Source organism: Dendrobates tinctorius, unplaced genomic scaffold, assembly GCF_039654945.1.
Source record: "Dendrobates tinctorius isolate UK_male_01 unplaced genomic scaffold, ASM3965494v1 ptg000241l, whole genome shotgun sequence".
Taxonomy (NCBI): Eukaryota; Metazoa; Chordata; class Amphibia; order Anura; family Dendrobatidae; genus Dendrobates; species Dendrobates tinctorius.
In genome coordinates, this window is record NW_027361908.1 from 1824940 (window position 1) to 1837093 (window position 12154).

The 12154-nt window shown below is 49.8% G+C and overlaps 1 protein-coding gene across 2 annotated transcripts in view; it reads right to left on the reverse strand.

The window, feature by feature from the left end:
* The window catches only part of KDM3B (lysine demethylase 3B), a 131515-nt gene that overhangs the window by 19213 nt on the left and 100148 nt on the right, over positions 1-12154 (reverse strand). For both annotated transcript variants that reach the window (XM_073556900.1, XM_073556899.1), the window contains exons 20-22: positions 11774-11893; positions 8803-8942; positions 8545-8721 (exon numbers count right to left, since the gene is read on the reverse strand). In XM_073556900.1, coding sequence (XP_073413001.1) covers positions 8545-8721; positions 8803-8942; positions 11774-11893 — 437 coding nt within the window. The remainder of the gene's footprint in view (positions 1-8544; positions 8722-8802; positions 8943-11773; positions 11894-12154) is intronic.

Genomic DNA, 12154 nt, shown 5'->3' on the forward strand with positions numbered 1-12154 from the left:
GAGATCCTGCCTGGGTCTTTTGCGACTAACGCTGGCTGACTCAGACGGAATCTCTTGAGACCTGCTGGACCCTGCAGAAGTGTCCAGGGGCAACTTATCCAGGTCGGCTACCAGGGACTGAGACACCCTGGTGAGGTCTGCCACTGATTACGAAAGAAATGAAGCCCAGCCAGGCATGGGGGGTTCACTCTCACATGGGGCCATAGATGGCTCATGGGCGGCGTCAGGCTGAATTGGATTGCTACAGTCCAGGCAGAGGGGAGTGGACTGACCTGAGGGAAGTTTGCGATTGCAAGAAGAGCACGCAAAATACTTGACTAGAGTGCAGGGGGGGGCAGTAGAGCGGGCACGATCAGATTTAGAGTTAAACATAGTGATAACTGAGGTAGTGCCGGAAGGTTGGGGGACAGAAGGCAGAGGAGGGTGTCCGTCTGCAGATGCAGCGCTACTCACAGTCTGGTGTCCCCAGAGACAATGCTATCCGGCTTGTCTGCAGCTGCAGGTCAGGGCGAAATCCGGCTGATAGGCTCAGAGAGCGATATCCGGCTGACAGAACGGCGTCCGGCTGACAGGCTGGGAAGATGGCGACCGCCTGAGAGGAATGGGAAAACGCGCGCTTCCAGGGGAAGAAGAAGGGCGGCGTTAACTGCCAGGCTGAAGGAGGCACCGCCCGCTGGCCAAGAATAGGCTGGGGTGCAAGAAGGAGGCGGTGGGAGGGCCTGGAACGGGCGAGAGATAAGCCCGCTTAGAAGAAAGGGGCGGGGGGCGTGGCCGCGACGCAGAAGGAGGCCCGAAATGAAGCCGGGGCCTAAATTAAAAGCGGCGGCCGCCTGTCAGCGCGGGGCGGCGCGGAGGTCCCGCAGCGCTGCCGCGGCAACCGCTCTGCAGAGCGCCGTTGCCATCTGCTGGGCCCAGGACTGAAGGCGGGGGGAAAAACGCCGGGCAAGGCCCCTTCTGACGCCAGGGCCAGGAGTAATTGCGGCGGCCGCAGTGGCCGCTTTGAATAAGATTGGAGCCGCCGAGATGCCCATCTAGGGATGAGGAAGACGTGACTCGGCCCCCATACTTACCTCCGTCTGGCATTCAATAAAGGTACCTCAATATCCCACGCTGTCTGTCTTCTGTAGTGTCCGCGTCTCATCCAGACCGACAGGCTCTGGTGGGCGAGTGGGTGGGAGACGGGGAGCGAGGACCATCTGGATCGCTGGCACGCATCCGTGCTGAGCTCTTGGTCCTGCCGTAGAGACCTATGAGGATACGGGGTGGCAGTACACGCCGTACTCAGTCTCTTTGTGGGAGTACAGTTGTGACTATTCACACTGTATCCCTCCGGAAACCTGAAAAGGAACGACGCACGCTGAGGTAGATATGGGTCTAATGAAAGACCCGTGTCCACCTCCTACTGACACTAAGCTAAACTGAGGAATTCCCTGCCGGTCGGTGGGGTGTACACTGCGGAGGAGGAGCTAACCTTTTTTTGTGCATAGTGTCAGCCTCCTAGTGGCAGCAGCATACACCCATGGTCTCTGTGTCCCCCAATAAGGCGAACGAGAAATTTGGTGTTTATGATCTCGTAATGACCTTGAGAATCATAATGGCTGGTCAGTTTTTGCATTTAGTAAACCCCAAACAACAAGTGTGGGATTGCACTCTTTGCAATTTCACCGCACTTGGAATTTCTTTTCCAGTTTTCGAGTACACGACATGGTAAAGCCAATGGTGTCGTTAAAAAGGAGATTTTTGTGTACTCACCGTAAAATCTCTTTCTCTTAGCCTTTAATTGGGGGACACAGAACCTTGTGTTATGCTGCTATCCACTAGGAGGCGACACTATGCATAATCTGAAAAAGAATAACTTTGGCTCCTCCTCTGCAGTATACACCCCTGGACGGCGTCAGCCTTCTCCAGTTTTGTGCCAAAGCATAAGGAGGAACGTAACCAAATAACATAACCATGCCTGTGAGAAGGCTACTATGTACGAGCTCAAAGAACAATATGAGAACTCAACAGGAAACAACGGCCCGTAAGGGCAACAGGGTGGGAGCTGTGTCCCCCAATTAAAGGCTAAGAGAAAGAGATTTTACGGTGAGTACACAAAAATCTCCTTTACTCTGTCGCCTAATTGGGGGACACAGAACCTTGGGACGTCCCAAAGCAGTCCCTGGGTGGGAAGCAGTGGACGAATATTGTGCTGACAGTCCCCTAGACTTGGGGTACTGCCGCCTGCAGAACCAGTCTACCCAGGCTCGCATCCGCTGAGGACTGGGTATGAACACTGTAGTGTTTCGTAAACGTGTGTAGGCTAGTCCAAGTGGCCGCCTTGCACACTTGTTGTGCCGAAGCCTGATGCCGAATGGCCCAGGAGGCCCCTACTGCCCGTGTAGAGTGTGCCGTGATACCGGCCGGAAGAGGGGAACTGTTAAGTCGGTAGGCCTCATGTATGGTGGACTTGATCCACCTGGCAAGGGTAGCCTTGGAAGCCGGCAACCCCTTGCGACTACCTTCCGGAAGAATGAAGAGGGAATCAGATTTCCGGAAAGGTGCAGTCCTGGACACGTAAATCCGCAATGCTCTGACGAGGTCAAGCGTATGCAGAGCCTTCTCCACTCTATGAACCGGAACCGGGCAAAGGGATGGCAGTGAAATCTCTTCATTAAGGTGAAAGTTGGACACAACCTTCGGAAGGAAGGATGGTACCGTGCGGAGAACCACCTTGTCCTGGTGAAAGGCTAGTAAAGGCCGTCTGCAGGAAAGTGCTGACAATTCCGACACTCTGCGAAACGAGGTGATCGCCACTAGAAAAACCACTTTCTGAGACAGAATGGAGAGTGGAACTCCTCTAAGAGGTTCGAAGGGTGGAGCTTGCAATGCTGTCAGGACCAGATTGAGGTCCCACGTATCCAGCGGACGTTTGTAGGGAGGAACCAATCGGGAAACTCCCTGGATGAAAGTCCTTACTTGCGGTTTAATAGCAATGCGCTTTTGAAAAAGGACTGAAAGCGCCGACACCTGACTCTTAAGCGAACTTAAGGATAGCTTGGCATCTAGGCCCGATTGAAGAAAACCTAGTACCTTCGGGAGGGAATAAGGGAGTGGGACTTGTCCATGAGATTCGCACCAAGAAAAGAAAGCTCTCCAGGTACGATAATAGAGCTTGGCGGAGGCAGGCTTCCTTGCCCTGATCATAGTTGCAATGACTGCCGGTGAAAAACCTGCCTGGGTTAGAATCCAGGTTTCAAGGGCCATGCCGTCAAATTGAGAGCCCCTGAATTCTGGTGGAAGAACGGACCTTGAGACAGAAGGTCGTGACGGTCGGGTAGACGCCAGGGGGCGTCTGCCGTAAGTTGGACGATGTCGGCGTACCAAGTACGTCTGGGCCAGTCTGGCGCGATGAGGATGGTCGGAACTCCCTCTTGCTTGATCTTCCTCACGACCCTGGCGATTAGGGGGAGGGGTGGAAAAATGTACAGGAGTCGGAACTGGGACCAGTCCTGGACCAGGGCATCCGCTCCGAGCGACCGCGGGTCGTGTGTCCTGGCCATGAAATTGGGAACCTTGGTATTGAGATGGGATGCCATTAGGTCCACATCCGGGGTTCCCCAGCGTTGACAGATCTGGTAAAAAATCTCGGGATGGAGAGACCACTCCCCCGAGTCCATTCCTTGCCTGCTGAGGAAGTCGGCTTCCCAGTTTTCTACACCTGGAATGTGTACCGCAGAAAGTACCGACCTTGTGTCTTCCGCCCAGTGGAGGATATGAGCCACTTCTCTCATCGCCTGGGCGCTGCGGGTCCCGCCTTGGTGGTTCACGTATGCCACAGCCGTGGCATTGTCCGACTGTATCCGTATGTGCGAGGCTGCAAGCAAGTGATGAAATGCTCTCAGTGCCAAGAGAATGGCCCTGATTTCCAGAACATTGATAGGCAATGTCACTTCCCTCGGTGACCACTTGCCCTGTGATGTAGGTGCACCGCCCCCCAGCCTGTCAGGCTTGCATCGGTAGTCAGGATCTTCCATTGTCCTGAGAGGAATGGCTTCCCTCGTGTAAGCGAGTTTGGTTTGAGCCACCAATGCAGGGACCTCCTGGTTGATGACGTCAACCTGAACTCCCTGTCGAGGGAGAGAGGGTTCCTGTCCCAAGATCTGAGTATGGTTAGTTGAAGGACCCTGAGGTGAAACTGGGCAAATGGCACTGCCTCTATTGCTGCTGCCATCCTGCCGAGGATTCTCATGGCAAACCGGAGAGATCGAGGAGGACTGCGAAGGAGTGTGCGAACTCCCAGACGGATGGCCAGTGTCTTGTCCTTGGGAAGGAGCACCAGGCCCCTGGCGGTGTCGAATACCATTCCCAGGAATGTTAGAGTCCGAGTTGGGATGGTCGACGATTTCTGTAGGTTGACTAGCCATCCCAGGCGACTCAGAGTGTCTAGAGTGATTGAGACACTGACCTCGCAGTCTTTGAAAGTGGGAGACTTGACGAGGAGGTCGTCCAGGTACGGGACGACTAGGATGCCTCGAGTGCAGGACGTCCATGGTGGCCGCCATGACTTTGGTGAACGTTCTTGGAGCCGTGGCGAGTCCGAACGGAAGGGCGACAAACTGGTAGTGGTTTTGGTTGACCGCGAACCAGAGAAACCTTTGGTGGGCGGGAGCAATTGGTATGTGGAGATACGCATCCTGTATGTCTATGGAGGCGAGGTATTCTCCCTGCTCCATGGATGCAATGATGGACCGGAGGGACTCCATGCGGAAATGTCGGACCCGTACGTAATTGTTGAGCTGTTTTAGGTCCAGTATGGGTCGGACGCCGCCTCCTTTCTTGGGGACTACGAACAAATTTGAGTAGAATCCTCGGAATCTCTCGTTGGCGGGAACCGGCACCACAACTCCTGATTGAAGGAGAGAGGAAACCGCTTGGTGGAAAACACGAGCCTTTTCTGGTGGTGTTGGAGGAACAGAAAGGAAGAACCGGTTCGGTGGAACGGAAGTGAACTCTATCTTGTATCCGGAAGACACTATTTCCCTGACCCACCTGTCTTCTGTAATAGGCAGCCAGACTTGCTGAAAGAGTAAAAGTCGGCCGCCTACTGGTGGGGTGTCTTCCGGAGGTCTAAAGTCATGATGAAGTGAAGTTCTGAGGTTTTCCTCCCTTGGGTTTCGCTTGGCCTGCTTTCGACTGCCAAGCCCTGTCCGGTCGCTGCTGCGTCCGTGGGTTGTCTCTGCGTGGAGAACGGTTGCGGTTTTGCACTGGGCGCGAAACGGACCAGCCAGAGGAATTCCGAAAGGATCGGAATCGCGTCTGGTTTCTTCGTTTAAACGTGCGTTTCGGTTTTAGTTGAGGGAGAGAGGTACTCTTACCCCCAGTGGCATTGGCTATCATGGTGTCCAACTTTTCACCGAAAAGTCTTCCAGTAAAATACGGAAGTCTCGTGAGGGACTTCTTTGAGGCCGCATCCGCTTTCCATTCTCGCAGCCAGAGGATGTGTCGGATCGTGATGGCGTTTGATGCTATTCCCGCTACACCTCTGGCGGAATCCAGGGCTGCATGAATTATGTAGTCTGCTACCACTGCCATCTGGACTGCTTGGTCCGAGAGTTCAGGATTTGAAGCCTGAAGACCCTCCTGTAGTTTTTTGGCCCAAGCCAGGATGGCCTTGGCTGCCCAAACTGAAGCAAACGCAGGGCCCAGAGAGGCGCCTGCCGCTTCGAAAATAGAACGAGCCATGCGTTCTACTTGCCGGTCTGCTGCGTCCCTGAGGGTTGAGCTATCCGGCAGAGAGAGTAAAGTCTGCGCTGCTAGCCTAGAAACCGGAGGGTCCACTTCAGGTGGATCTGTCCATTGTTTGGTGTCTTTCTGTGGGAAGGGGTACTTCGCTTCCAAATATTTGCGATTAGCGAATTTTTTGTCAGGCTGTGCAAACTGTTTGGTAAGTATTTTCTCAAACTCATCGTGATTAGGGAAGACCTTAGGTGGTTTTTGAACACTTTCGAAGCAAATCCTCTGTTCTGGGACTTCCGGGGGCGACTCTGGAATTTTTAGCACCCGATGAATGGCAGAAATTATGTCCTCAACTAGCGCTGTATTGCTAGGGGGAGAAGGTACCACGGACCTGACCGTTTCATTATCTGAGTCGGAGTCACAGATACCCTCCGAATCCTGTGCCTCGCTAAGGTGATCCCTGGAGGGCGACCTGGGGCGGGGGTCTTCTGTGGTGGGGGATCCCTGTGGTAAATTGCACTGTCTGTCTGTGGCAGGGGACTGCCCAGGAGACCTGGAATGACGCTGTCTCTCCCTAGAGGGGGACGACCTTGTGCTATAGTGCGACTCAGGTGATCGAGACCTGTGGGTCCGCTTACGTCTGTGAGAGTCGGAAGCAGCATGTTCCTGAGACAAGCTGTCCGTTTGCTGTGTACCGTCCATAGCCGGGGCCCGACTCTGCAGAGCTTGCAGTAATGTAGCAGTTAGGTTGTCTATGGACTGTGACATAGACTGAGACATCTGAGTTGCCCATTCCGGCGTGGTCTGTGACACTGAAGCGTCAGTAGGGACTCCCTGGGGTTCTGACCCAGAGTTCTGGATGCAGTCCCGGCAGTGCGGATACGTGCTGCCACTAGGGAGCGTGGCTTTGCAGGCTGTACAGAATGCATAGAAACATTCCTGCCTGGTTCTCTTCCTTGAGCCCGGCATAGTGCACAGAGGCTGGCTATAAGGGATCGTACAGGGGTGGCTACGCAGAGGGAACCCACAGAAAGCCTTATAGGAAGTATAGATTCACAGCTGAGTAATGAGAACCCAGCTGTGAGCTTACCCCACCGGTGTGCCCCTAGGTCCAGCGCCGACAGATCCCAGTTCTGTGCCCCCCAGAGACCGCTGTGATGCTCCTCTCCTGGATCTCATCCAGAAAAAATGGCCACCGGGGCTCTGAGGAGAGGGAGGAGGGGGCGGAGAGCTGAAAAGGGCGCGCTGGGCTGTGTAAAAACGCCCCCTTTCTGCATCAATCCGCCCCTTCTATGACACTCCAGTGTGTCATTTTGGTCATCTGGGGGGCGGGCCGGGGAAAAGGCGGCGGCTTCAGCTAGGCCGAAGCCGCGGCCTAAATTAGAAGCCTGATGCCCAGGAGGGCTCCAGAGCGGCGCGGTAGTCCGGGGGGGGGGGGGGGGGCGGATTTGCACCAGACCCCCCCCAGAATGGTCGACTGGATAGCGGTGGGGGTAGCAGGGGTAGCGTTTTTTGTATGGGGGGCCCCTGAAGCGCTATGGAGCCACTGCTGTTGCAGAGACAGGGACGCAGAAAAGCCCTGTCTCTGCTGTGCCATCCAGTCCGCACCCTCCCCCTGCCCCAACAGGATCCCTCAGCCAGCCTGGGGTCCCTGGAAGCTGCGAAATGCTGCCTGATCTCCGACCCTACCTGAGGCGTCTCAACCTAATACCCCATGCGGGGGATTAGGGAGGGTGCGTCTGTCACCGTCAGGGGGTCTTCATCCTCGCCTCAACCTCAACCCAGACCCCTTAAAGGGGTTGGGGAAGGAGGGGGGTCTCGACCTCAAACCAGGACCCGAGGGACTGGGGAGGGAGAGACATGGGGAAAAACCTCCTCGACCTCAACCGGGTACCACTAATAGGGGACCGAGGAGGGAGCCATGCCGGGAGTCTCGCTGGAGACCCACTTTTCTTCATCTGTATTTCCGGTGAAAAAAAGGAAAAAAAAAAAAAAGAACGGAAGAAAAAAAGGTGTGCCTCCTTGCGACACTAAGCAAAAACGCAAAAACTGGAGAAGGCTGACGCCGTCCAGGGGTGTATACTGCAGAGGAGGAGCCAAAGTTAATCTTTTTCAGATTATGCATAGTGTCGCCTCCTAGTGGACAGCAGCATAACACAAGGTTCTGTGTCCCCCAATTAGGCGACAGAGTAAAGTACAAATCATCCCGCAGAAAACAAGCCCACACACAGACATTTTGACCAAAAAATTAAAAAGTTATGGCTCTGGGAAGAAGGGGAGCTGTCTGGCCACCAAAATATTTTTAACAAACTCTTGGAAAGGTGAAAAATAATGATAGTAGTAGTCAATGTCCCCAGCTGAGACCAACATATCACTGCTATAGCCCAATTGGTGATAGTAATCATGTGTCTATCCAAGCAGTGCATATAGGATACTCGAAGGAAACCGGGAAGAATCACAATGTGGCCAACTTGTTTTATATATTAAAAATATATATATATATATATATATATATATATATATATTGCATGTGACACAATGGAGCACTGCAGCCATGATACTAAAGTGATAATATCCACAATGGTATTGCATGATATATATATTGTGCATGTGACACGATGGAGCACTGCAGCCATGATGCTAAGGTGATAATATCCACAATGGTATTGCATGATACTGCAGGAACCTGACATCACCATGTATCCAGCCAGTGCCACTACCTCAATCAGCCTCTTCTGCCAAGCATGGAGATATACTACGTTATTCATGTGTGCTTTGGAGCACTGTGGTACAGCACAGAGAAAGCAAAACTACATTATGTTGTACCTGATGTGGTGCCCCCGCAGGAATGAAAACAGCATCTCCCAGGAATTGTACAATTGCCCAGCCTTGCACTCCATATTCTTCATAGAGACGCTTACGTAAATCCTGATCCAAATACCAACTTTGATCATGTATTGGATCATGATCTGCAGGATTTTCTTGCCCCTGTTCATCACCAACCTACAACATAAAACACAACCATGAGTAATGACGCGTTTTTGTATTATAAGTGGCTACCATAGTTGGATACAAAAACTGTACCTTTCTAAGAAGCTCACGGATCTTTTCGGCATCCTTAGCGGCATAAATATGCCACAGTGCTCCAGGCTTTTCCTTTCCCTCATGAATTCGCTTTTTTGTCACTTCATCAGCATCTCCTTCTTCAATAGTCCTGAGTACCTCTGAAAGTTGTGTTACATTAGCCCAATCTTGTTTTAGGTGACAGACTTGTAAACTTAACACTTGTAATATATATAAAGCTCTTAGGCCCCAACTCATCACATTGTTTTAGCCAAAAATCTGGAGTATAACACCTCAAGCTGAGTAAATATCGTACAACTTTTGGCCTTTTTTCACATTTTTCCGAGTTCTGTCAAAATAGGACAAGTTGGGTTGAGAAAAGTGCAGAGCGAGGCGTGACGCGACACCTCGGCTCACCTATGGCTGGTTTCACATTAGCGTTTGTGTGTGCAGCATTTGATCTGCATGCGTCATGCGTACATATCTTTAACATGGTGTACGCAGGGACATGCGTTTGCTTGCTGACGTGTACGCATGCGTCGTTTCTCGGGTCTGCGGCGGCGGCGTCCGGCAAACGCAACATGTTGCATTTTTTGAGGCATCAAAAATCTGCAAGCATGCGCATGTGTGTGTAAAAAAAAATATGCATAACTGCCTATGGGAACGCATGCATATGAATGCGTTTGATACGCATGCGTTATTCGAAATACATATAGAAATCCCATGAGACATGCCCATTTTTGTCTGATGTCATATCAAACGCATGCGCACAAATAACGTAAACACATGCACAAGCATTTTTTCTGTCATGCGTAAAATGATGTGCATAAAAAACCGCTGTGTAAACATGAGTTTTGCATGCATTTGCGGATGATACGCTGCGGACTCAAACGCTAATGTGAACCTAGCCTAATTCACGGTGTTCCTTACAGCAGGTTTCCCAACTCCAGTCCTCAAGGCACACCAACAGATCATGTTTTCAGGATTTCCTTTGTATTGCAGAGGTGAAGCAATTATCACCTGAGCAATACTAAGGAAATCCTGAAAACATGATCTGTTGGTGTGCCTTGAGGACTGGAGTTGGGAAACCCTGCCTTAAAGCACAACTCGAGCACCGCTGGAGTGGTTCTTTAAAGGCAGGCCCCCTGCCCCTGGTCGTATACTAATCCTCCGGCATCTTCACTGTTTTTCGGCGCTGGTCCACTGTCGCGTCACAGTCTTGTGAGTGCAGCTTCTGAATGGCCGGAACTCAGAAGCTACATCACAAGCTCTCAATGCAAGTCTATTAAAGCCAGAACTAGGCTCTCATAGACAAGCATCGAGTTGTGATCCTTGGCTCGCTCCATGAAACAATGGAGAAAACAGCAGGTCACAAACTGCCGGAGACTGACAGGAGCGACTTCGAAAACATATGAAAATACTGGAGGTGAATATCAGACAGGGGGCTGGGGACTTGGATTTTAAGCACCACTCCAGCAGTGGAATAAAAATGCTGGAATGGTGCTTTAAACCAAAACTGTTACTTCAGTCATTGACTGGAGTAAGATTAGTGGCAGGCCGCGTGCTATTTTTCAAATACGTCTGATTCTTGGCATGTGGTACTTAATGAACCAGACACACCTGACTCCAGCAATTCCCTTTGTCAAAACTGGCATTAACAACGCCAGTCTTGACAAACTGGAGTCTTATTGTTTTGGTTTTCAACCTTAGTAAGATGCTGCAACTATCAAGACACAACTAAAAAAAAATATTTTAGTGTTCATTTGCTTCCTATATGCAAAGTTAAGCAACTTTCTAAACAATTGAAATTAATAATTGTATACCACAAGAGAAAGAATAGAAATCTGGATCAGGCTGCAAGCTGCGATCATAGGCTTTAAGAATAAATGAAGGAACGAAGATTGCAGCCTGAAAATTAGTGAAATGTAATTACCTAACGTTAACCACTATTGTGTGTAAAATTTTTCCATGTCAACGTATCCACAGCCTTTAAAAATACAAATGTCTGATGCTGAATGCTGATACTTCCTTCATGTGTCTGAAATGTGTGCACGTGTTACACACACATATTGATCCGGAATTCATCCCTCTACGCTTCCGGGTGAAAATGTGCTACACTGTGGCAAAATGATATTATCCTTTAGTCCACACAAAACATTTCTGGAGCTAGGGATTTTCAAGACCCCTAATCACTGCAGATGTCGGGTTCGAAATCCACAGCAAATCTGCCATGGAACCTACCCTTGTATCCGCCAATGGATAAGAGAGCCAGTATAGAGGCTGCCCAAGTCTATGCTATGAGGAAATAGCTATCACATACATTATATGGCAGTATAAACAAAGGAATATGAGAAACAAGCATGTTTTATTCGACCGTAAGTCAGTATACAGTTTATCCAAGGAATAGAAGAATAAAATAAATGCTAATCCACTTTTTTTCTTATTGAACACTGTTCTGCCCAACATTTGAAAGCCTAAACCAAGAGGGGCTTCAAGGCGCACGAGAGATGCTAATCTTTCCAGGATATCTTTTGTTTATGATTCATACATCCATATTGAATTTTCGTTTGTTAGTCATCTAGCACGGTATTAAAACACAATGGGGCAATTGTATCAACCAAAGTTCTCCAGAATTCTGGCACCATTAAAGCCACACCACTCCCCAAAACGGACTATCATGACTTGCACCATATTTATCTAGACTATTTCAGTCCGATAAGGGGCCATGACTTCACTAAAAATGGAATGTGGTTTAGAGGATGTGATCTAACAAGCAAAATCATGTCCCAAAATGTGGTATCTGGCACAAAGTAAGCCAACTAAAGTCTAATTAGACAGTCTTAAAACATTCCAGATTTATCAAACAGCATGAACCACTTTAATAAGTCTGGGGCACATAAGACTGTCTAGTTTGCACTAAGAATTAGACCCGAAGAATTATAATATATCATAATGTCTTTTAGACATCTAATGAAATTATTGAAATGATTACCTTCATCGTGAGCACTCTCTCCTAATGGAATACCTACGTACACCATGACATTAACTGCATCTGACACATCCAAATGCAAGTTTGTCGTGCCAACTCGTCTATCTTCAGCAGTAATTAAACCTTTATTAAAACAAGAAAAAACAGTCTGTATTATATCACTACCTAAACATAAATTTTATCATGTTTCACGATTACATTGATGTCATATTTCTATTGCAGTTGTAACTATTTTTATGTTATAAAGCCCCAGCATGGACTGAACATATGACTTGGAGAATTCTTTATGAGAAGTATGGAGCTCCAAGACATGTTCACATGCCATGTACTTGAAGAATTTCTCAGAATTGTCCAATTCATTTGAACGCAGCTTGGAAAAAACCC